The 22488-nt window shown below is 31.6% G+C and overlaps 2 protein-coding genes across 5 annotated transcripts; one reads left to right on the forward strand and one right to left on the reverse strand.

The window, feature by feature from the left end:
• Window positions 1-8062: 8062 nt before the first annotated feature.
• Window positions 8063-11230, forward strand: LOC124931747 (RNA-binding protein 24-B-like). Of its 4 annotated transcripts, none has more exons than XM_047472298.1 (8): window positions 8063-8623; window positions 8790-8913; window positions 8994-9117; window positions 9610-9646; window positions 9748-9970; window positions 10238-10329; window positions 10412-10535; window positions 10728-11230. In XM_047472298.1, the coding sequence occupies exons 1-6, from the start codon at window positions 8390-8392 to the stop codon at window positions 10312-10314; spliced, it is 819 nt and encodes a 272-aa protein (XP_047328254.1). In that variant the 5' UTR covers window positions 8063-8389; the 3' UTR covers window positions 10315-10329; window positions 10412-10535; window positions 10728-11230. The 4 variants fall into 4 exon arrangements, with proteins under 4 accessions (XP_047328254.1, XP_047328255.1, XP_047328253.1 ...); XM_047472299.1 differs by having other exon boundaries at window positions 10427-10535; XM_047472297.1 differs by having other exon boundaries at window positions 10430-10535.
• Window positions 11231-12477: 1247 nt separating this feature from the next.
• LOC124932625 (cinnamoyl-CoA reductase 1-like) lies at window positions 12478-14066 on the reverse strand. Its single transcript, XM_047473284.1, has 6 exons — window positions 13859-14066; window positions 13562-13731; window positions 13302-13487; window positions 13038-13203; window positions 12766-12958; window positions 12478-12660 (listed from the first exon to the last, which is right to left on the reverse strand). Exons 1-6 carry the CDS (start codon window positions 13983-13985, stop codon window positions 12525-12527), a joined length of 978 nt encoding a protein of 325 aa, XP_047329240.1. The 5' UTR covers window positions 13986-14066; the 3' UTR covers window positions 12478-12524.
• Between the last annotated feature and the right edge of the window lie 8422 nt (window positions 14067-22488).

Below are 22488 nucleotides of genomic sequence, written 5' to 3' on the forward strand. Positions count from 1 at the left end.
ATAATTGTAACCCAAAAATCCCTTTATTTTAGTTTTGCGGAAAAACTCGAGGTTCGAGAATTTCAACATCGGTTAGTGTGTCATGAGTTTTCTTTTAAAATAAAACATTATTTAAGGATTTTTTTTAATGATTCTTGACAGTTTTTGAAATTAATTAAAAATAATTAATTTTGGGGTTCAATTTTAAATAATCCGGGGATTTACGGTAATCAATTCATAATTTGATTCTTTAGAAATTCTTTAGTTTAAATTAATGAAACATAACTAATTTAAAAGATTGTTTATTTTGAAACAGAGTCGCAAATTATTTTTTTTGAAAATCAATAAAAGTTGGCATACGTGTACAAACGTATTGGCCATAGTTTGTTTTAGTTCGTAGTTTGATGATACTCGGAAAAGAGCTTTCTTTCTTCATCCTCCGTACCTGTTTTAAAAACGGTCTCTACTTATAAAGTTGGTTTTGGAAAATCGGTTGTATCCCGTTTAAGTTTTAACCGATTATTCTTTCGGTCCTAGTCATGCTTCTGAGTTTTAGCGTTATTTAAAATATTGAAACAACAATATATAAATGCTAGTACATGTTGCTGATGATAACTAGGGAAGAGTATAACTGAAGAATATCAGTCATTTTAAGGGTGTTAAAGTTTAGAAATAAACACGAAACAAACCTTAGTTAAAATATTTTTTTTGGAAATATCCCAAAAATATTTTGAAATCATTTTCTAATTACTTGGGATTTTTAGAAAATGGTTTGGGATTCCAAAATTAAAAAAATAATTTTGGGTTTATAAAAATGGAACCAAATAGGCCTATATGACTAGAGTCCTAAGCCTTGGGTTCGTTTTTATCGGTCTAGGTCGAGGAGCCTTTCAGTCGAGGCTCGGGATTTTCGATCGGAGTACCGAAGTCCCTCAGTTGAGGTGCTATGGAATCTCGGTCCTTGACTAAGATCATCAGTCAAGGTGTATAAATCCACCCGTCTCGGGTTAGTGTTGGGCTAACCTCATCGGTCATAGGTTCAGAAATTCTTGGCCAGGGTCAAGATTCATCGGTCCTAGGTTTAGACCTATCGGTCATAAGTTAGATCTGTTAGTCCTGAATATAAAAATCATCGGTCGAACTTGTCGGTCCTATCTCATTTCTCGGTCGAACCTCTCGGTCCTAGGTTCAAATTTCTCGGTCCTAGGTCTCGGTCTGGACCGATGATTGTCGGTCGAACCTCTCGGTCCTCAAGAACACAAAAGTGCATGTTTTGTAAATTTTGTTTTAAGATTGAATTTGTTGATCTAAGAGCTTGGGTAGCTTCACAAATTTCTCAGAAACATGTTGATCATCATCTCAAGGTATCAATCAACTTGGATGATGATCGAATCATTTAAAATAATTTATTATAAAAAATTGGATTTTTGGTTTTAAAGATGTTTTGAGGAGAAAAGAGCTATCAAATAGCTTCCTTATATCTCATATACTTGATTGGTACCAAAACAAGAGCACTGGATGTTCGTTTTGACCAAATCAATAACTCAAAATTTTCAATTATTTTGAAAATTTTGATTTGATCAAACATGACGGGATGTATCAAACATGATCCAAACAGTTGCCCAACATAATTACAATCATGTTGGGAAGCTTTCTGGGCTGTGATTCAAGAAAATTAGCCCAAGAACATCAAATCCGTTTTTTATTTTTAAATTTCAAATTTGGATTTTTTCTGTTTAAAGTTGATTGATTATTTCTAACACATACAGAAAGTTTATAAATGACTTTATAATTAATTTCCAACCATAAAATACCATAACAACAAGCATACAAGTTTATGTAATTTGAAATATAAAAATTTCAAATTCAAACTGTAAATATGAATTAGAGGGTTATTGGAACATTACCAATAATTGAAGAACACTCCAAGATCCTTAGGGAAACTTTTGGGATGCTTAGATCCAAGCTTTAAGGCCTTAAATAGAAAATTCAAAAAATCTAAAAGCTTGAAGCTTTAAAGACGGACAGAGCCGGCCCCAAAGTTTGGGCTGCCCTAGCCTCGGTAGAAACAGTTCGATATATTTTTTGTTGCCCTAAGTCTAGTTTTAAAAATCGATAATTTTTTTTTGTTTTTGGCAAGACTTGAACCCATAACCACATTGTAACTTTAAATGTATAGCTTGAACCACCAAGCTACTACCATTTATGTTTAAAATCACAATAAATATATCTAAATATTTTGATATTTTTAACAAATGGGCTGCCCTGGGGAGTGGGCTGCCCTAGCCCGAGGGCTTGTCGGGCTTACCTCAGGGCCGACCCTGAAGACAGATTTCTAATTTTCTTTGATTCAGGGCTTGAGATGTTCTCTCTTAGCTTTGGAATGATTCAGGGAGCTATTATAACATCCCTAAGTCGGTGGAACCTTTAAGTGGATCAAATCATCCAAAAACCATTAATGACATTTTGACTGTTCTTGATCCAACTCGCTGATATAGGCATTGATTGTGCCTATAGATATAATAGGGGAAATGATCACTATGGTAGGGTGATCATTTTCACCTTTTGAACGGAGTTAATCCGTCTAGAAATGACAAATTTTCATCTTTGAAAAATCAAAGATGGTTGCGGATGGTTATCCATCTGGCGTCGCGTTGAAGGCGATGACGGAGCTCAAATGACGTCGTTTTGTGCGCGTTTGGGCGTTCCGTCTGTGGTCCATCCAACATCGTTGGCGTTTGGGTGTTCTATTAGCGATTCAGCTAACAGGAGTAAGCCAATCCTGTGCTTCTCGGGCGCGCGCGCCTTCGGTTGTAACGGGCTACGCCGACGCGAACGTGTCGGGTGCATTGGATGAAAATCTAGTGCTCATCTGATGGCCGCGACTTCGGTTGTATCTATCCTATAGAATTTCGGTTACACCCAATTACAAATTTTATTTTTTATTTAAAACCTTAAGGGATTGTTTAAAATTGATTTTTCTTTCACCTTTTTGGCTTTACTTTTGATCTTTTAAAATATACAAAATATGACAAATATTTTACCAATTTATTTTATGTATTTTTGCATATTTTAGGGTTAAATAAATAACTTTTGGGGATGAAATTGGTTCCTTATTTCATCCTTAATTATTTATTTTAATCCCTTGATTTTTTTCTAAAATTATTTTAAGATAAATGAGTACAACATTTATCCCAAATAATTTTTTTTGAATCCTATTATTCGCGAGGAGCTAAATGAGAAGAAACTCTCATGTCCAGTTATGTAGTAAAGATGTTTGTTTTTGACCATTTTCCCTTAATAATTATGCTTTAATTATTATAATAATTAATCTAATTAATTATTTTAAATGAGTTTTGACATTGGGGTTAACTATATATATTTTATTTATTCAAAATTAAATTAAAATAATTGTTTTAATTTTATAAATTCGTGTAAATTTTTAGATCTTACAATAATGTTTCATATGCATAATCTTGTTTTAAATTGCTCATACATTTACTTTTATTTAAAATTGCTCATTATACATTTATTTTTATTTAAAATTGCTCATTCTCTATTTATTTTTGTTTGAATTTGCTCCTTATACATTTATTTTTGTTTAAATTTATACCCTAAATATTTAAAATTATTTAAAATGTTATAAAAGCAATAATTTGTGTTGAAAATATGCACAAATTCCATTTTTAGACAACGATGTTGTAGACTAAGACAATAACAAAAATGTTATTCATTCGTCTTCTCCATATTTAGATATGGTGTTTTGTGTTGTATCATCAAAATAATATTTAAACAGTAAAGAATATTGATGTTGAAAAAAGTAAAATGTCTGAATGTAAATAATATGATAGAGATTATGAAATATAAAATATGATATCGTAATACAAAATTCGTAATATTTTTGAATCGGCTAATTAGATAGAACTTACACCAAAAGTGTGACTATCCCCTTAGTGAGAATGAATTGAGAGCGATGATGAATGTAATTTTATTTGAAAACAAAATGAGTTTATTAGTCAAAATAAGATCTAATCTAAATCTAAAAAAATAACCTATTTGAAATCTTAGGCAATCGATGATTTTAAATTAGTTATCAAGAGTGTTAAAATTTCGATCATAGAATAATAAATTAATAATTCTTCATATTTGGAGTTATGTTCTTCATTTTGTAGTGTTGTAAAAGATCATAATTATTTCAAAAAAAATATGCAAGGAGTAATTTCAATCAAAAATAAATGTACAAGGAGCATGTAAACATGAAAACTTACACACCAATTAATAAAATTAAAAATAATTATTTTTGAATAAATAAAATTAAGATAATTAACCCAATGGCCAAAACTTAATTAAAACAAATAATTTGATTAATTATTGTGATAATTAAAGCTTAATTAATTTTAAAAAATGACTAAATAAAAAAATAAAATTATTTAGGATAAATGGAGTACTCGTTTTATCTTAAAATAATTTTAGAAAAAATTAAGGGATTAAAATAAATAATTTAGGCAAAATATTTTTCTTATTTATTTTAATATTTTGTTTATTTTGAAAGATCAAAATTAAAGCTAAAGGGGTGAAAGAAAAATCAATTTCAAATTAATCCTTAAAGTTTTAAAATAAAAATAAAATTGTAATCGGTGTAGCCGAAACCCTGGAAGAAAGCTACAGCCGAAACCACATCTGCTGGATGGGCGTTGGATTCTCATACAACGCCCAGACGCACCCGCGTAACCGGTTGTAACTAAAGGAACACGCGCCCGCGCCTCATTAGATCGGCTAACGCCCGTTAGTTGAAACGCTAACGAAGCACCCAATTGCCAATGGAACGCAATTGAGCACTAAAGGAATGCTTTGCGTTTGTTACGAACGCCCCAAAATGACATTGTTTTGTCTGCCACCGTCTTCTTCATCGTGAACACCATAGGGATAATGATGAAGTCATTTACTTTCTCAAAGATGAAATACAAGTGATAGTCAACCAAATCGGTTGATTCAAAAGCTAAAATAATCACACTACTTCGGTGATCATTTCCCCTACATCAATAGGAATGAATCATCCATATTCCGGCAAGTTGGATGAAGAACAACTAAAACGCCATTAATGACTTTTGGCTGATTCAATCCACTTGAAGCCTCCACCTACTCAAGAAGGCTATAAATAGCCCCCTCAACACTTCCAAAGCCAATGGATAATATCTCAAACCTTAAATTAAAGAATTCCGAAAATTCGTCATTGAAGCTCAAAGCTTCTGATTTTTCAAAATTTTGTATAAGCTCTAAAGCTTGGATCCATGCATCCCAAAACTTTCTCTAAAGTCTAAGGAGTGTTCTACAATCCTTGGTATGCTTTCAATCATCCTTTAATTCATACTTCCAATTTGAAATTGAAATTTTTATATTTTAGTTTTCATTAGTTTGTATATTGTCTGGTTGTTGGATTTTATGATTGGAAATCGATCCTAGGGGTTAGGATCCTTTCCAAACTTTCTGTTTAGGTTAGAATCAATCAATCAACCTTAAACATGAAAACCCAAATTTGAATTTTAAAAATCCAAAAATCAGGTTTGTTGTCATTGGGCTAATCCTCAAGAACATCAGCTCAAAAAGCTTTTCCAACATGTTTTGAATGATGTTGGGTAACTGTTTGAATCATGTTTGATCCATCCCGATCATGTTTGAACAAAATCAAATTTTCAAATAATTAAAAATTTTGAGTTCTTGAATTGGTCCAAACGAACATGATGTGTTCTTGTTTTGGTATCAATCAAGTATGAAGTATACGAAAACTATTGGCTAGTCCTTACACTTTAAAACAACTTTAAAACTAAAAACCCAATTTTTAGCTACAAACTGTTTTGAAAAAATTGATTATCACCCAAGTCGAGTGATACATTGGGATGATGTTATAAATATTCTTGAGAGCTTTGTGAAGCTACCCATTCCCTTGTATCGAAGAATCCAAGCCTCCATCAAAATTACAAAAACTGCAATTTGATGTTCTTGAGGATCGGTAGGTCCGACCGAGGACTAAGAGGTCTGACTGAGAAATTTAACCTAGAACCGAGAGGTCCGACCGAGGCTTTTCATCTAGGACCAAGAGGTTATACCAGTGTTCTTCATCGAGGACCGAGAGGTCCAGCCGATGTTCTTCAACTATGACCGAGATGTTCGACCGATGATTTTTACATCCGACCGAGTGGTCAGACTTAGGACTGAGGAATCTCGCACCCGAGAACTCTTGAACCCAGAACCAATGACTTCCACCTAGGACCGAGAGGTCCGACCGATAATTCTAGCACCCGACCGAGAATTCTAGTCTAGGACCGAGAGTCCTTAACACTCAGACCGAGAGTCCTTAACACCCAGACCAAGACTTTTTAGCTAGGACCGAGAGATCCGACCAAGAACTTTAGCACCCGATCGAGAATTCTAGCCCAAGATCAAGAGTCCTTAACACCCAAGATAGAGGGCTCTTAGGCCTCGACCGATAAAACGAACCCAGGACCTAGGACACCGGTCCTAAGGCTTGTTTGATTCTCATTTTCAAATTCTAAAATTATTTTTGTAATTTTAGAACTTCAAATCATTTTCTAAAAATCTTGAAAAATTAGAAAATGGCTTTAAAATATTTTTGGGATATTTCCACAAAAATATTTTGACAAAGGCTCGTTTATTTTTTATTTTTAAACCCTAATGCCTTTTAAACTAATGTTCTTTAAGTACTTTCCTCCATAAGTTATCATTAGCAACATGCACATCATTTAAATACTTGTTATTACAATTATTTAAATAACACACTTATGCATGTTTATGACCGAAATAATAATTGGTTAAAATAAAACATTATACAACCGATTTTCAAAAATCAAATTTATAAATAGAGACCATTTTTAAAACAGGTATGGAGGATGAAGCGCGAAAGCTCTTTCCCAAGTATCACCAAACTACGAATGAAAAGAAACTCTAGCTAAAAATACGTTTGTATACGTATATCAATTTTTTTTTATTGATTTTTCAAAATTTAATTGACGACTCTATTTTTAAAGAAATAGTTTTTTTAATTAATTATTTTTAATTAATTTAAATAACAAATTTCTAAAAAATCAAATTGTATTTTGATTACCGCAAATTTTCGGATTATTTGAATTTGAATAAAAAAATTAATTATTGATGTTAAAAATTTCGAACATCAAGTTTTTTTTTTGTTCTTTTAAGAATTGGAATTAAAAGGCTCAAACACAAGCACTTAAGGTTAGTATTTACCTCTTATTGCCGCTAAACTAGAAGAGGGGATGAAACCTCAAGCTTCCTACCTAACCAAAAAGTTTTTTCGGGGGTTACAGAGCAATTTCAAACAAAATCATGTATATAAAATTATTTAAAACCTAGTTAAATATATAAATACCTACTACTACTCAAAGATAAATTTTAAAAACTCTTTATTATAAAAATAAGAAATAACTTTTATTGAGATGTGATCTATTTATGAAATACTTTAAAATATTAGGATAATTTTATTCTTTTGCTAATTAGGAATGTTTCATAAATTCACATATATATATATATATATATTTTTGATAATTTTATTCTTTTGCTAATTAGGAATGTTTCATAAATTCACACATATATATATATATGGATTGAGTCATTAATTTCCATCCACAAATATAAATAATAACATAAAATATTCTTACGTTTTTTTATCTCTATTATTTATCTTTTAAGTCTCAACTTCATCTTCGTTTTGTGACCGATTTTCGAATAAAGTACATTTAATTTTTCGCATAAATCTTAACATGATATGAGAAAAAATTATAAAGAAAAACAACACATTCAACGACTTTTCGTAAAACCAACTTTATCAATGGTGAATTATCAAACAATTCGATCAAGAAAAACCAACAATGTTAAAAAAACTATAAACGATTACAATAATCAAATAGTAATTAAACCAAAATAAAACAAAACATATAATTATATAAAATTCAAATGAATGAATTATTATTATATTTGGAATGATAGTGGGGGCCATATATAATTCTCTTATGTTGGAGAAGCTGTCATCTTCCAAAAGAGTCAATCTTTCTCTGTGTCAAATTCGAACTTTCTCTTCTCCTTGTTAAACTTGCCCTGAAACCTAAAGCCCTGAATCCTCTTCTTAATTCTTCTCTCTACCGTATTCAATATAGTAGTGTAGTATTCAACTACATACATCTTTACCTGCTTTGTTGTATACTCTAGCCAATTTGGGCTGTCTTTTTCCCTTTTTGTCTACCACACTTCTAGGGTTTTCCTTTTCCCTCTTCTATTATCCCCGTCTAACTAAATTTCTATTTCATAGATATGTGATCGTTAAAGTCTCTTTCTTCCATCACTTAGCTTCGAGATCGCTTGCTTTACTTTCTGCTTCATGGCTTATCAGTCACCGATTCCTGGCCCGAGTTCTGGATCGAGTTCCAGTTCTGGGCTCCAGTATTTAAACGCGCCCTTTGGAGATACTACGTATACCAAGGTCTTTGTAGGAGGACTCGCATGGGAAACGCAGAACGAGACGATTCGCCGTCATTTCGAACAGTTTGGTGAGATTCTTGAGGCTGTTGTCATCACCGATAAGTATACCGGCCGATCCAAGGGCTATGGTTTTGTGAGTCTTCTCTCCTTATAATGAATTTGAATTCTATTTGTTCATTTTGTTATTCACATTTTTATGATGGATCATGATCCTATCCAAAAACAAAACATTCAATTTTAATAACATGTATTGATCAGTGATTTGATTCTGTTGGTGTTTTGTATGGAGGAGGGTATAGGTAACTTTCCGGGATTCAGAATCTGCTAGAAGAGGTTGTGCCGATCCATCTCCGATTATTGATGGTAGACGTGCTAATTGTAATCTTGCCTCTCTTGGACGTCCTCGCCCCCCCTTGAATTACGGTAAACACACACAATCTTCAGTTGTTATTTATCTTTCTACCAACTTAGAACTAAATGTAGATTCTGCATAAACTTTACAGTTTTAGGAAGCCCGAGATCACCTCATCCTTATAGGGGAAGAGCCCCAGTTGCTGGCAGCTTTGGTTACCAGCGACCAGTGCCGACATATAACTATCAACAGGGATTGATGTTTCCTCCTTATGGGTTAGTGAAACTTTTCAGTTTTACAGTTGAAAAACAAAGGTTTCTTAAATTAACCGATGTGCTTCTTTTGGTAAAAATCTTATTTTTCAGATCATGATTCAAATTAATAATGAACCAAATTATAAGGGGTAGCTCAAGTGACAAGAGTCATGCCTAAGAGACCACAAGTCTCGAATCCGAGCCTTAAGTTGTGGGGGCTGTGCTAACTTCCTAAAATAAAAATATTGATCCAAATTATTTTATAGATCATTGTGATTTATATAGATTTTTCTGAATTATTACATTTGTTCCGATAACAAAACGACTCAATATATGCATGTTATTTATTCCAAAACTTTTCAAGGACTAAAGATATGATCAAATCTTGAGGTGCCCTCGACATGTCATGATTGGCATATTCTAAAGTGGTCATATATACTACTTTACTATGTAGCCATTTTTCTTCTCTCGAAACCCTTTGACACCGATCTTCTCGAATTGATTTGTGTGCAGGTATGCTACATATAATCCCGAATACGTCTATCCACAGGTTCATAGCAAGTTAAATTAAATTGGAGTTTTAGTTTGTGATCTAGCAATGTTTTTTTCTTTACATGCTGCTAATGTGTCCATTTTTGTTTGTTCTGGCAGGGTGTTTACAACCCTTACATGGGCCAACAGTATCTACTGGCTAATCAACCTATTTACACTTATAACCAGTTTGGACAACAAACTATTCCTGGTGGTCTGGGGTATAATGCGGTTCAAGGCTATAGAGTGCCAGGGAATCAGATTTTGCAATATGGAAGAGGGCCAAATCTAAATGCCATAACCACTTTGTCATTACCAATGATTCAGGCTCCATATCCCACAGGTAAACGCCCTAAATTGTCATTTGAGGCTTGTTTGACGAAGGTTATAATCCAAAGAACCTCCTTATCCCCATCATCATTCAAATCATTAACTAAATATTCTTATTTTTTCTTATAATTTTCAAATCATAAAGTCTGAGTTTAAGAAAAAAAAAACGGGTTTTAACTAAATAAACCCGTCTCTTTACAAAAAAAAAATCCTTCTCTAAACAAACTCTTGTTCTTCATTTTACTGTTCTAATTTAAGCACCACGAACATGTTGTTTCAGGTATAGCAGCTCCTCTCCCTGCACAATCACAGTTCAGGTTCCCTTCTGTTAACAATTCTGACCAGAGAAGCGAGTGAGGAGTGATGATAGTGGTAAATGAGTTTTCATCCTCTTATGTCTGTTAATTTTGTTATGTTTATGTCAGCTGTCGTATTCTAAATAGAGATGTTTGAGGTTGGTGTTGTCAAGCAGGTATCCTTAGATTGCAGCAGGACTAAGAGAATCAGTACTGCTACTACCATTGGAGTGGCATGCTTTGATATTAGCCTTGCAATTAAAATTGATTTGCTTTCTAAAGGTGTAAGAACGTTTTCGTGACATTTAATTTATTTTTAAACGAAAGTTTCATTAAAACCATAATCAACGCGAAAGTCGCATCCCTATCGATATTTCCTTTTTATTTAGATCCTCAATGGCATCTTCAACAATTTCCTTGACATTTTACTTTCTATATTTCAACAATTTAACTATGTATGTTTTTGTAATGCAGATTATGCATATATCATTAATTCTCACCGGTTGGAAACCCATTATCTTATCGCTCCGGCTGGCAGGAATATGAGAATATGGGAGAACTTAAAAAGGGGGAAGATGATGTGAGAATGGCTCTTTCCTTCACTACCATGCATATTGACTCTGTGTATAGTTTTTATGACCAATTTGATCGTTTCTCGTGTCTTGATGGGTTAAGGGATCGTTCCTTCCACCCCATTAGGATTAAAAATATTAGGTACATTATTACAGTGTATAGGATCGATCATTTGATTCTTTGTTAGTTACCTAGCTCATGGGTGCCTGGGGGTGTAGATAAATTATATCTGGTGCTATGTATATACATTGGCATGGGTCCTCTACTTTCTTTTTTTTCTATGATCATCGTTCTACCATTTGGGTCCTTTAGTAAAACTTTGGTCTGATCTCAAAATGTGAGAGATGGCTAAGATTTCGTAATTCATTTGACAAGTTATAATAATGTTGTGTTACTACGGCTGTTGTGTTCCTTATCTTAGTCGCATGTTGTTCCTTATCTTAGTCGCATGTTGTTCTTCTGTTCTTATGCGGTTGGCCACTTATGGCGATCTTCTTTTCTACATCCTGACTGTTGTGGTTTGAAATATTCGTTATTGACATTCACCTATTCTTCTTTACAAGATCTCTATGAAGTATTGACCTTTGAAATTTCAAAGTTGAGATAATTGTTGCAATTGTTAGTTTGCTTTAAGCTTATGTTAGTTTTGTTTTGTCTTTATAAATTCCATTTCAAAAATTGAATCTATAAGAATAATGAATTTTCAATTTTTGTTCATTCATGGTATTCCAATTTGGATAAAAGACTTTTATTTTTCTTTTAATTAAAGTATTTTAAAAATTCAATATCATTTAAAATATAAAAACAATTTTTTTTTTCTTTATCCTTATTATCATATTTTTTTTTAAATTCAAATTTGTTGAGTTGTCATCCTTTTATCCTTATCTCATAGCTTCAGTAAATCAAACATAATAACAAAATTTTAAATATTTTTAATTTTAGTTTTATTAAATTTTTTATCATGCCATTGAATCACCTATGCTTCAGTCATTTGCTTATTTTTAACTTTATTATGTTTTGACCTAGTTTAATTATTGTAGATAAAAAAATAATTTTTTTCTTTTTTGCTAAGTTATTTTGAATATATATATTCTTTTTTAACTTTTTAAAATTATTTATTTATGATCATGTTCTCGATTTTATATAAGGATCCATACAAATTCCTTAACTGTAACTAACTAAAATAATATATATTTTTTTTCTTTTTTAACCTAATTATGTTTTTATTTATTTATCATTATCAATCAACAACATAAAAATATGTGTTTTTTTGGTTATGTACTAATTCAAATAAGAATGAATATTGATTAGTGAAAATGGTGTAATACTAGATAGAGAAAGAATGATTTAGCATTTCAAAACATATTAAAATATTGGCCTATTGATTTGGATTTAAAATCATAAACAAATATATTTTATTTTTTTATGAAGTTTCAAAACGAATATATCAGAGTCGACTTAAAAGACAAAATGTTACAAGAGTTCAATATCATGTGAAAACTATGATGATAAAGTGTGAGGCTAGTTTACTTATATGGCATAAACTCTTCAAAATTCCTAACACAATTTCTTAAAAAAAAAGTCTTTTTATTATCAAGTTCCTAATGCGCCATTATCTAGCAAGTGTTCCCATTTAAACAACAATCCACAATATTATTTAAAAAAACATTATCATTGTAACTTGTCTGCAATTCTTCCTTAATCAAGAAGTCCAGCTCGTTTGTAATTCTCCACAGAATCAGCAAGTGTTTGTTCCAAAGGCATGAAAGTCCATCCCAGCTTCTGCAACTTGTCTGAACTTATCTTCCTTTGATCACGATTCTCTTCGTTGAAGCTACCATTGATATTTAATTAATTATTACCATTCAAGATGAAATGTGAACATGAGTTAATAAAAATGATCTAAATTTGCTAGCTAGAAGAAAAAAAGATCACTCACTTGTTGAAATATTTAGCAGATGGGTAAATCTTTTTGAGCATCTCGGCCAGACCCTTTGGTCGGATTGAATGAGCAGAACAAATGTACCTTCCTTCAGATTCCGGTTTCTCATAAACAAGTAATAGAGCTCGAGCAACATCGCGCACATCTACTATCATTCGGAACAAGTTATCCGTTTCTTCTTGCATCATTCCTGTTAGTTTTGATCATAAAATAGTTTATACTACTTACAAGAAAGTCGATAAGAAGGAATTAGCTAGAGTCACACGTACCTTTGATGAAATTGATGAGAAACCAACTGCTGTTATTTATAGAAGGCTGCAGTTTTGGCCCAAAAACAAGGCCAGGGCAGAGAGTTACAAGATCAAGTCCTTTGCTTCTTTTTGCGAATTCCATAGCCTTCATTTCGGCTTCAGTTTTCGATAGACAGTACCAGTTCTATGTTTGACATAAATAATGAATGAACGAATGAAGGAATGAATGAATTCATGATCATTTTAAGGAGATGGATTTAGGATTTATGATTAATTACTTACATTGGTGTTTCGACAGAAATCTTTGTCAGACCAGCAAGTTTCATCAACTAATTGATCCTTGGACATAGCAGGGTTCACCTGGACAGCAGCAACGGATGATACAAACACGACACGATTAACATTTGCTTCGAGTGCGGCCATCAATACATTTTGTGTTCCTTTTACTGCTGTTTCAACTAGTTCTACCTGTAATTAATTAGTCAATCAATTAGCCTATTGTTATTATTATTATTAGAATATGAAAGTAAAGAGAAAATGACCTCAGGGTTTTGAACAGAGCCGGATGGAACAGGGCTGGCAACATGAAAAACTCCTTTGCAGCCACTAATGGCTGCAACCATGGAGTCATAATCAAACAGATGTGCTTTGAATAGTTTCAATTTCTCCTCTGCATTCTCAAGATTCCTTAGATGCAAATATTTCTCATCCTCTGTCATTTATATTTGTTAGAACTTATGGTTAAAAATTGAAAGACACAACTATTATTATTATAACAACACGAGTTTATATAACATTTAGTCTCTCGAAACTCTAATATTGAAATTTAATACACTTACGAGGAGGGTCTCTAACGGTTCCATGTACGGTGTAACCATTGGAAAGGAGGAGTTTTATGAGCCAAGAAGCTACATACCCTCCCGCTCCTGTTACACAAACGCTTCCTTTGGCGATGCTCTTCGTCATTCTTTCTACACAAGAATTTAATTAAGTAATTTTGACAAGGCTTTAAATCTTGAAAAAGTAAAATGTAACTTAGAATGAAGTAGTGTGATTTAGATGTAGTTTGTTTGATCGGCTGTGTTTTGAAATTTATTTATATATAAAAATAAATATAACCAAAATCATAAAAGAAGAAGAATTCAAGTTGTAAACTTAGAATGAGGTGGAACAGTAGTCAATGAGATGCTATCTACATTTTTCTAGTTTTATTTAATTACTCATTTAATAAATCTTTTATAAGTCACGAGGATTAATGGGCACATGCATTTTGAGAATCGATATACAAATATAATTGAATTTCCTCTTATCCAATATATGGCATGCAGCTAGCTGTACACTATTTTGGACTTCAAATTTGTCCTCATATTTTTATACTATTACTTTAATTTTGAACTATATCAAGTTCACACCTTCTGACAAATATTCAATCATGTCTTATTGATGTATGCTTTTTTTAAATAACCAAAATCAAAATATATCATATTATTATTCTTCTATGGAAAATGTAGACTTTAAAACAAAAATATTTTCTTAATTAATTGAATATAAAATATGAGCAAAATATAAGGTAACTAAAAAAAATGCATGACAATTTTAGTATGAAAAAACATTTATTCAAATAGAAAGTAAAACCACAGGAATATGTCACTTAACAATCCAATATCATCAGTAAAATTACAAGTAAGAGTTCACTCTACATATAACTAAAGTAAAATCTAATTAATTGCATTAATATCCTACAAAAATCTTGACAAATAACAACAAATAACAAAAAGAACAAGATTAACCAACCTTATCAATTCTGTAATCTGGTTTCTTTTCAACTGATTTAGAAGCCTCCGAAAATAGATCTTCACCGTTCTACCCCAGAAATAATCAACAAGTTGTCAACGTTTGAAGTTGATCAAAGGGTGCAAACTCCGGTTAATGTAAATCTTCTCCAGCTGCTATTTCAAACCCTTTGTTTTTTACTCTATTCTCTCTCTTGTTGTTCTCAAAACCTAGATAAAAAATAATGTTCTTTCACTTTATATATTATGGGCCTAAATAAAGCCCACATTAAGTTGAATCTCTTCAACTAAGAGGATAAGATTCAACCATCTCTCCATCACATTACTTAATTCATTAATTAAAATATAATAGTATTTTTAATTATTATTTTTTATTTATCATTATATATTAATATTTTTAATTTTTTTTATCAAAAAATACTTATCTCAAAATCATGACTAATCATCTAATTATTTAAATAACTTAAATCTGAATAAAGCTTAAGAGATTCAAAATATAAGTCTGTATGTACTTATTTTTGTACAATGGTATATTAAAATATATATAATTTTATTCTTAATTTGAATACAGTTATCAATTAACAATAATTGTAAATATATATATATATATATTTATTTATTTATTTATACTAAATTAACAGATTATAGGAATACATTATAATATAACTTTTTTATATAGTTAAATTGTTACAAAATTATAATATATTATTTAAGAGTAATTGATACATTTTAGGAAGATACTACATTTTAGGAAGATACTAGAACTTATTTATTATTAATTGAAAAAATAAAGTTTATGTATGTATCTGTATAACTAGTTCACTTATACGTGTTAACTAATAAAAATTTATTTAAACAGATGTACGGTTAAAAATTGGTTTATTTAACATTTATTAGTAACGATTGTTTTTTTTTAATTTTTTTTTAAAAATTTATTAATTTAATATTCATTTTTTCTCTCCTACTTTTTTATTATTTAATTAATATATTTATCTTCTTTTATTATTTTTTTTTGTCTATTTTTATTTATTTATTAATTAAGTCATTTATCTCTTTTTACTATTTTTTTTTGTTATTTTATTATTTTATTTTTACTATTTTTTGCTTCTTACTATATCAACATAAATTATTTTAAAATTATTTGATCTCTTTTAAGACTAATACTTGAATATTTTAATTTATAAAGTAGTTTAATATTTACTATAATATTTAATTAACTAGTTTTTAAAACAATATATTTATTTGTCCTCCCTTGCTATTTTTACTCCAATTTGCATAAATATGAATAGTACATAATCCGTATTCAACTTATAGAAGAATAGTTTGCCCCTCAAATAAAATTTCTTGAAAAAACTTATACAAGTAATTATTTAATAAAAATACTTGAATAAGATATAAAAATATTAGAGTATTAAAATATTTAACTACTTTATACGTTACAATATTTAAGTATTAATCCCTAAAAGAGACTAACTAATTTTAAAATAATCTATGTTAATATAGAAAAAATAATAATAGAAAAAGTAAAAATAATAATCAAATAACAAAAAAAGAATTAGTAAAAAGCGATAAATGAATAAATAAATGAATAAATAAAAAATAGACAAAATAAAAAAATAAATCTTAAAAAAATAAATTGATTAATTAATTAATAAAAAAGGGAGAGAGAAAAAATAAATATTTAATTAACAAATATTAAATTTTTTAAAAATAATTAACCATGGTTACTAAAGAGGTTAGATGAGCCAATTTTTAATATTACATACGTTTAAATAAAAAATTTGTGTTCATACGTCTACCTAAACTAGTACTTACGTCTAAATGAACTTTTTTCCTTATTAATTTTAAAAAATTATTATTTTATTATCATTCAATTAATTAGTTAAAAATAGTGAATAATTTAAAAAATATGATGTATATATATATATAGTTTTTTTTTTAAAAAATGTATATTAAAAATGTAAAAAAAAAAATCGTTTAAGCACACAACGACAAAACATGATATAAAATAACAAAAAAAAATAAGAAAAATAGTACTTAATAAGTTATCGAGCTCGTAAATTCTCGAGAAGACGATTAACTCTCCGACAGACTCTACTAGCTTTCCTAAACGAATCTCAGAAAGTATTATAATAATAATGATATGAATGATAAGCATCAGACGACTAAGATCATTGAAAGTTCAGTGATTTCTCTCCAACTAGATAGTCCACCAAAAAATGACTGGGATTGTAACTCAAATATGTAGGCCTACCATATCAGTCGCATCAATCCAAACTTTTCAACAACTACCTAAAGACTTGGGCATCACCCAATAAATAAAATAAATACTTCATACAAGACTCCAAATACTAGTCACTCATCGACAATGCAAAAGTAGGTGAGTTGCCGATTCAACCTCTTCTTGACACATACGACTAGCCATAATACGATATTTTTTCATGCACATAACATCTTGTAACCCTCGGGAATCATCTCCTCTATGTAGCTTAGCACGTGTCACAGACACGTGGCAATACATGGGAATTCATCACGGGATGGCTCGAGGTTCAATGCGTTTCAACCTTAGTTTGCGTGCAAAACTTCTTTTAAAATATCATTTTATGACCTTTCAGATTATTTGAAAATAGTTTCGGGTTAAAAAATTACAAAACTAATTTAAGATTTTAAAAAGTGGAACCAAACAGGCTTTAGGACCCAAGTCCTAATGTCTAAGTCTGGTTTTGTGGATCTAAGCTCGGACGGGCTTGGTCTAGACTAGGGTGGTCTGGACAAGGGCTAGGGAGCATGGGTCCTTGGATTTGGAGGGCTCGGTCTTGGGTTTGGGAGGCTCGGTCCTGGGTTCGGGAGGTTCGGTCCTAGATTTGGGAGGTTCGATCCTAGGTTAAGTTCATCGGTCTAGGTCCTCGGGCCTAAGGTTAGGTAGTTCTCAGTCCTAGGGTTAGAGGTACTCGTTCCTAGATTAGGATAAAACTCAGTCTTAGGTTCGAAACATCAGTCATATGCTAAATGGAGTGTTCGGTCCTAAGTTAGAAACATCAGTCCCGGGGCTCGGTCCTTCCTCAAGAACACCGGTTGTCATCCTCGGTCCTAGCTCAAGAACACCAGTCATCGGTCCCAGTTTTGACTCAAGAACACCAGTCCTTGCTCTCGGTCTTGTTTCTCAGTCATGTTCCTAGGACCGAGTGTTCTTCATTTAGTATGAAGAAAATTAAAGTTGATATAACTTTGATTCAAATCATAGAATCATGATCTGTAAGCTACAGTTAGTTCATATGATTATGAAAAACAAAAGCCCTAAAATAAATCACGATTATTGGATCTTTACAAAGATCAATTTCTAAAAATCATTTTTAGGTCAAAATTTGGGATATTTCAAATTAGACCATTTCAATGTCTTATTTTTGTTCTATTAGCTTTGAAATGATGAATATTGTTGAACGCAACCAAAACAAGAACATCATTTCAAAGATTTTTGAAGATGAAATCAAAACTCAAAAATTAAAAAAACACAATTTGATCAAATATGATTAAACGATGTTATAGTCATTGGGAATTCATCCCAACATGTTTACAAACATGTTAAGCACTCAAAAAATCCAAATTAAACCCAATAACACAAAATTTTACAAAATCTTGTTTTTAAGCTTAATTTTTCAAATATTTTTATTCAGGTTGATTTGATATGATTTCTTTCAACAGAAATTTCAAACATGATATAGGGAATGATTCTAAACAAAGAAAATCACATGACAAGCCCTAGAAAAATCAAACCGATCAAGCTAGAAACTTTTGAAAAAAAAATAATCAAACTTTCAATTACAAATTGAAATACAGGGCTTTTGGATTCATACCAACATTTGGAGAACACTCCTTGGATGTGTTGGAGGCTATCCAGAAGCCTGGATCAGAGCTAGGCTCGCTGGAGAAGGTTTTGACAAAAACCAGTTCTTGGCTAGATCTTCAAACTTTGATTCAATCTGTGTATTGATGTAATTATTTGATAATTTGATGAAGAAACCTATAGGAGTATTTATACTAGCCTAAGGTCGGTCAAGGTAATTGAATTCAAGTCGAATTCGTTGATTTTCATTCTTATCCCTAAGTTCTTATCCATTCGTGGCAGCCTAGATTTAGAGCGAGGTATCTAACCTAGGTATAAGGGGGTTGTAGAAGATGACGAAGGGAGGATAAGGGCAAAGAAATTAGGGGATAAGGTGGAGAAATGACCGCGCTAGCCCTTTTAGAACAAAAAAGACAGGCTTTTAAGGACATTCGACTACTTGAATAAGCTAATAACAGATCTTTTCTGTCTTTTAAGATGCGAAGAAAAGTAAGAATATTGGCCTATAAACCTGTGATGCCAAGGCGTTCTTCGCGTCGGCGAGTCGCGATTCCGGCGAGCATCCGACTCCCGCAAAGAAGACGACCCCAAATGGCTTCTTTTCGTGGTGTCGTTAGGCGTTCCTTCTAGTCCATCAACGATTAGGCTAACGGAGTTACTTATCCCGTTAGTTGATCCTGTATGGTAGGAACGCGTTAGCTTCGCTACAACGGGTTGTGTGGCGCGTCCCTAAGCGTTGGATGAAAATCCAAGTTGATCTGATGGATGAGAATCATGCTGCAGCATATTAAACATAATTTAGACTACACCAGATTATCAATTTAATTTTTATTAAAAGGGTTATTTGAAATCGACTTTTAATCCCTTTCTTGTATTTTTGTTCACCAAAAAATTCCCAAAAAAATTTATAGAATCATAATATAAATTATGATCATATTTTTATCTTGGACACTATTGAAAAATATGATATATATATATATAGTTTTAAAATATGATGTATATACAAAGTGTTTTTTTAAAAAGGATGTATATTATAAATGAAGATAATCATCTAAGCCTAACGACAAAGCATCACATGAAAATAACAAAGAAAAAATATGAAAAAACAATACTTAATAAGTTATCGAGCTCATAAATTATCGAGAAGAACGATTAACTCCCCTAAAGACTCTACTAGTTTTCCTGAACGAATCTTAGAAAGCATCATAATAATAGTACTATGAATGATACGCATCAGACCACTACGATCATTGAAAGTTCGACGATTTCTCTCCAACTAGATAGTCCACCAAAGTATAATTGGGATGATAACCTAAATATGTAGGCCTTCCATATCAGTCGTATCATTCCAAACTTTCCAGCAACTACCTATAGACTCTGACGTTACTAATAAATCACATGAATACTCCACAAAAGACTCCAAATACTAGTCACCCCTCGACAATACATAAGTAAGTGTGTTTCCGATTCAAGATCTTCTTTACAAATACGACTAGCCATAATACAACATTTTTTCATGCACATAACATCTTGTAATCCCCGGGAATCAGCTCCCCTCCGTAGGTTAGCACGTGTCACAGACGCATGGCAATACAAGGGAATTCATCGCGGGATGACTCGAAGTTTGATGCATTTCAACCTTAGTTTGCGTTCCATGCTTCTTTTAAAAGAAAACATCGTTTTAAGATTTTTAAAATGATGTCTGGGAGTTTTATGAATTAGTTATGTAAAAATAATTAATTTTGATCAAATTTTAATAATCTAGGAGCCAACTAACAATTTGGCCAAAACACGGTTTAAATTAATTAAACATAACTAACTAAAAAACTTATTATTTGAAATTTAGAGTTGCCAAATAATTTTATGAAAATCAATAAAATGATACGTGTATAAACGTATTTATACTAGAATTTCTATAAGGAGTTTGTTTTTTAGTTACGCTCGGGAAAGGACTTTCACACTATGTCCTCTACGCCCATTAAAGGACGGTTCTAGATTTTTAAATAAACAAAGTCGGACTATTTAAAATTAATTTATAACATTTATTTTCTAAATAAGGACATGTTTAGATTGCGTAAATAATTGTACAAAATTATTTAGAATGGCTTACCTGCGATTAAGTTAATATATTACTGAGTAAAAAATCCTAAAAAATATTAGAAAAGTGTTAGAATTTAAAAATAAATTTCAAACAGAGCCTTAGCCAAAATATTGGTTTATGAAACATCCCAAAAATATTAAAATATCATTTTCTAATATTTCCAGATTATTTTAAAATGGTTTTGGGTTCCAAAATTAAAAAAATAATTTTGGATTTTGAAAAGTATAACCAAATAGGCCTTATTACCCGAGTCCTAAAGACTAGGTCCGATTTTGTGAATCTAGACTCGAACGGGCTTGGTCTAGACAAGGATGGTCTAGACCAGGACTCAGGGGCATGGGTCCTTAGATCTGGAGGACTCGGTTCTGGGTTCAGAAGGCTTAGTCCCGAACTCGGACTGCTCGGTCCTAGACCTGAGAGGCTCGGTCCCAAGTCAAGTTCATTGGTCTAGGTCCTCGGTCCTAGGGTTAGGTAGTTCTCGGTCCTAGGGTTAGAGGTACTCGTCCTTAGGCTAGGATAAAACTCGATCCTAGGTTAGAAATATCGATCCTAGTCTAAATGGAGTGTTCGGTCCTAGGTTAGAAACATCGGTACTAGGCTCGGTCCTTCCTCAAGAACACTAGTCATCATCCTCGGCCCTAACTCAAAAACACCGGTCCTCGGTCCCGATCATAACTCAAGAACACCCGTCCTTGGTCTCGATCCGAACCAAAGATTATCGGTCATATTTCTCGGTCCCGGTCCTATAGGACTTGGTCTTAGGACCGGGTGTTCTTCATTTGGTATGAAGAAAATTACAACTACTATAACTTTGATTTAAAACATGGAATCATGATTTGTAAGCTATAATTAGTTCATATGATTATGAAGAACAAAATCCCTAACCTAAATCATAATTATTGGATCTTTACAAAGATTAATTTCTAAAACCATTTTAGGTCAAAATTTGGGATCTTTCAAATTAGACCATTTCAATGTTTAATTTTTATTCCATTAGCTTTGAAATAATGAATATAGTTGAACACAACCAAAATAAGAACATCATTACATCATTTCAAAGATTTTTGAAGATTAAATCAACACTCAAAAATATCAAAAATATAGTTTGATCAAACATGATCATAACGATGTTACAGTCATTGGGAATTCATCCCAGCATGTTTACAAATTTTAAGAAGTCAAAAAATCCAGATTAAACTCAAGAACACAAAATTTTATAAAATCAAATTTTTAAGTTAAAATTTTCAATTTTTTAGATTTAGGTTGATTTGATCTGATTTCTTTCAACAAAAAATTCTGACATGATATAGGGAATGATTCTAAACAAAAAAATCACATGACAAGCTCTGGAACAGATCAAACCGATCAAACTAGAAAAATTGAAAAATTCAAAGTTTCAATTACAAATTGAAATATAGAGCTTCTAGATTCATACCAACAACTGGAGAACACTCCTTAGATATGTTGGAAGATATCTAGAAGCCTGAATCAGAACTAGGCTCGCTAGAGAAGGTTTTGACAAAAATATGTTCTTAGTCGGATCTTCAAACTTTGGTCCAATTTGTGCTTTGATGTAATTGTTTGATAATTTGATGAAGAAACCTATAGGGAGTATTTATACATCCTAAGGTCGGTCGACGTAATCGAATTAAAGTCGAATTTGTTGATTTTCATTCTTATCCCTAAGTTCTTATCCATTCGTGGCCGCTTAGATTTAGGGCGAGGTGTCTA

This window comes from Impatiens glandulifera, chromosome 3 (assembly GCF_907164915.1).
Source record: "Impatiens glandulifera chromosome 3, dImpGla2.1, whole genome shotgun sequence".
Lineage (NCBI taxonomy): Eukaryota > Viridiplantae > Streptophyta > Magnoliopsida > Ericales > Balsaminaceae > Impatiens > Impatiens glandulifera.

Excerpts from the sequence above, each read along its gene's own strand:
- LOC124931747 (XM_047472296.1), top strand. The coding sequence starts at position 8,390 with ATGGCTTATCAGTCACCGATTCCTGGCCCGAGTTCTGGATCGAGTTCC. Across the intron at positions 8,624-8,789 it reads GATCCAAGGGCTATGGTTTT|GTAACTTTCCGGGATTCAGA; the intron begins GTGAGTCTTCTC and ends AGGAGGGTATAG. Across the intron at positions 9,647-9,747 it reads CCGAATACGTCTATCCACAG|GGTGTTTACAACCCTTACAT; the intron begins GTTCATAGCAAG and ends TTGTTCTGGCAG.
- LOC124932625 (XM_047473284.1), bottom strand. The coding sequence starts at position 13,985 with ATGACGAAGAGCATCGCCAAAGGAAGCGTTTGTGTAACAGGAGCGGGA. Across the intron at positions 13,732-13,858 it reads AACCGTTAGAGACCCTCCTC|AGGATGAGAAATATTTGCAT; the intron begins GTAAGTGTATTA and ends TATAAATGACAG. Across the intron at positions 13,488-13,561 it reads GCTCTGTTCAAAACCCTGAG|GTAGAACTAGTTGAAACAGC; the intron begins GTCATTTTCTCT and ends AATTAATTACAG.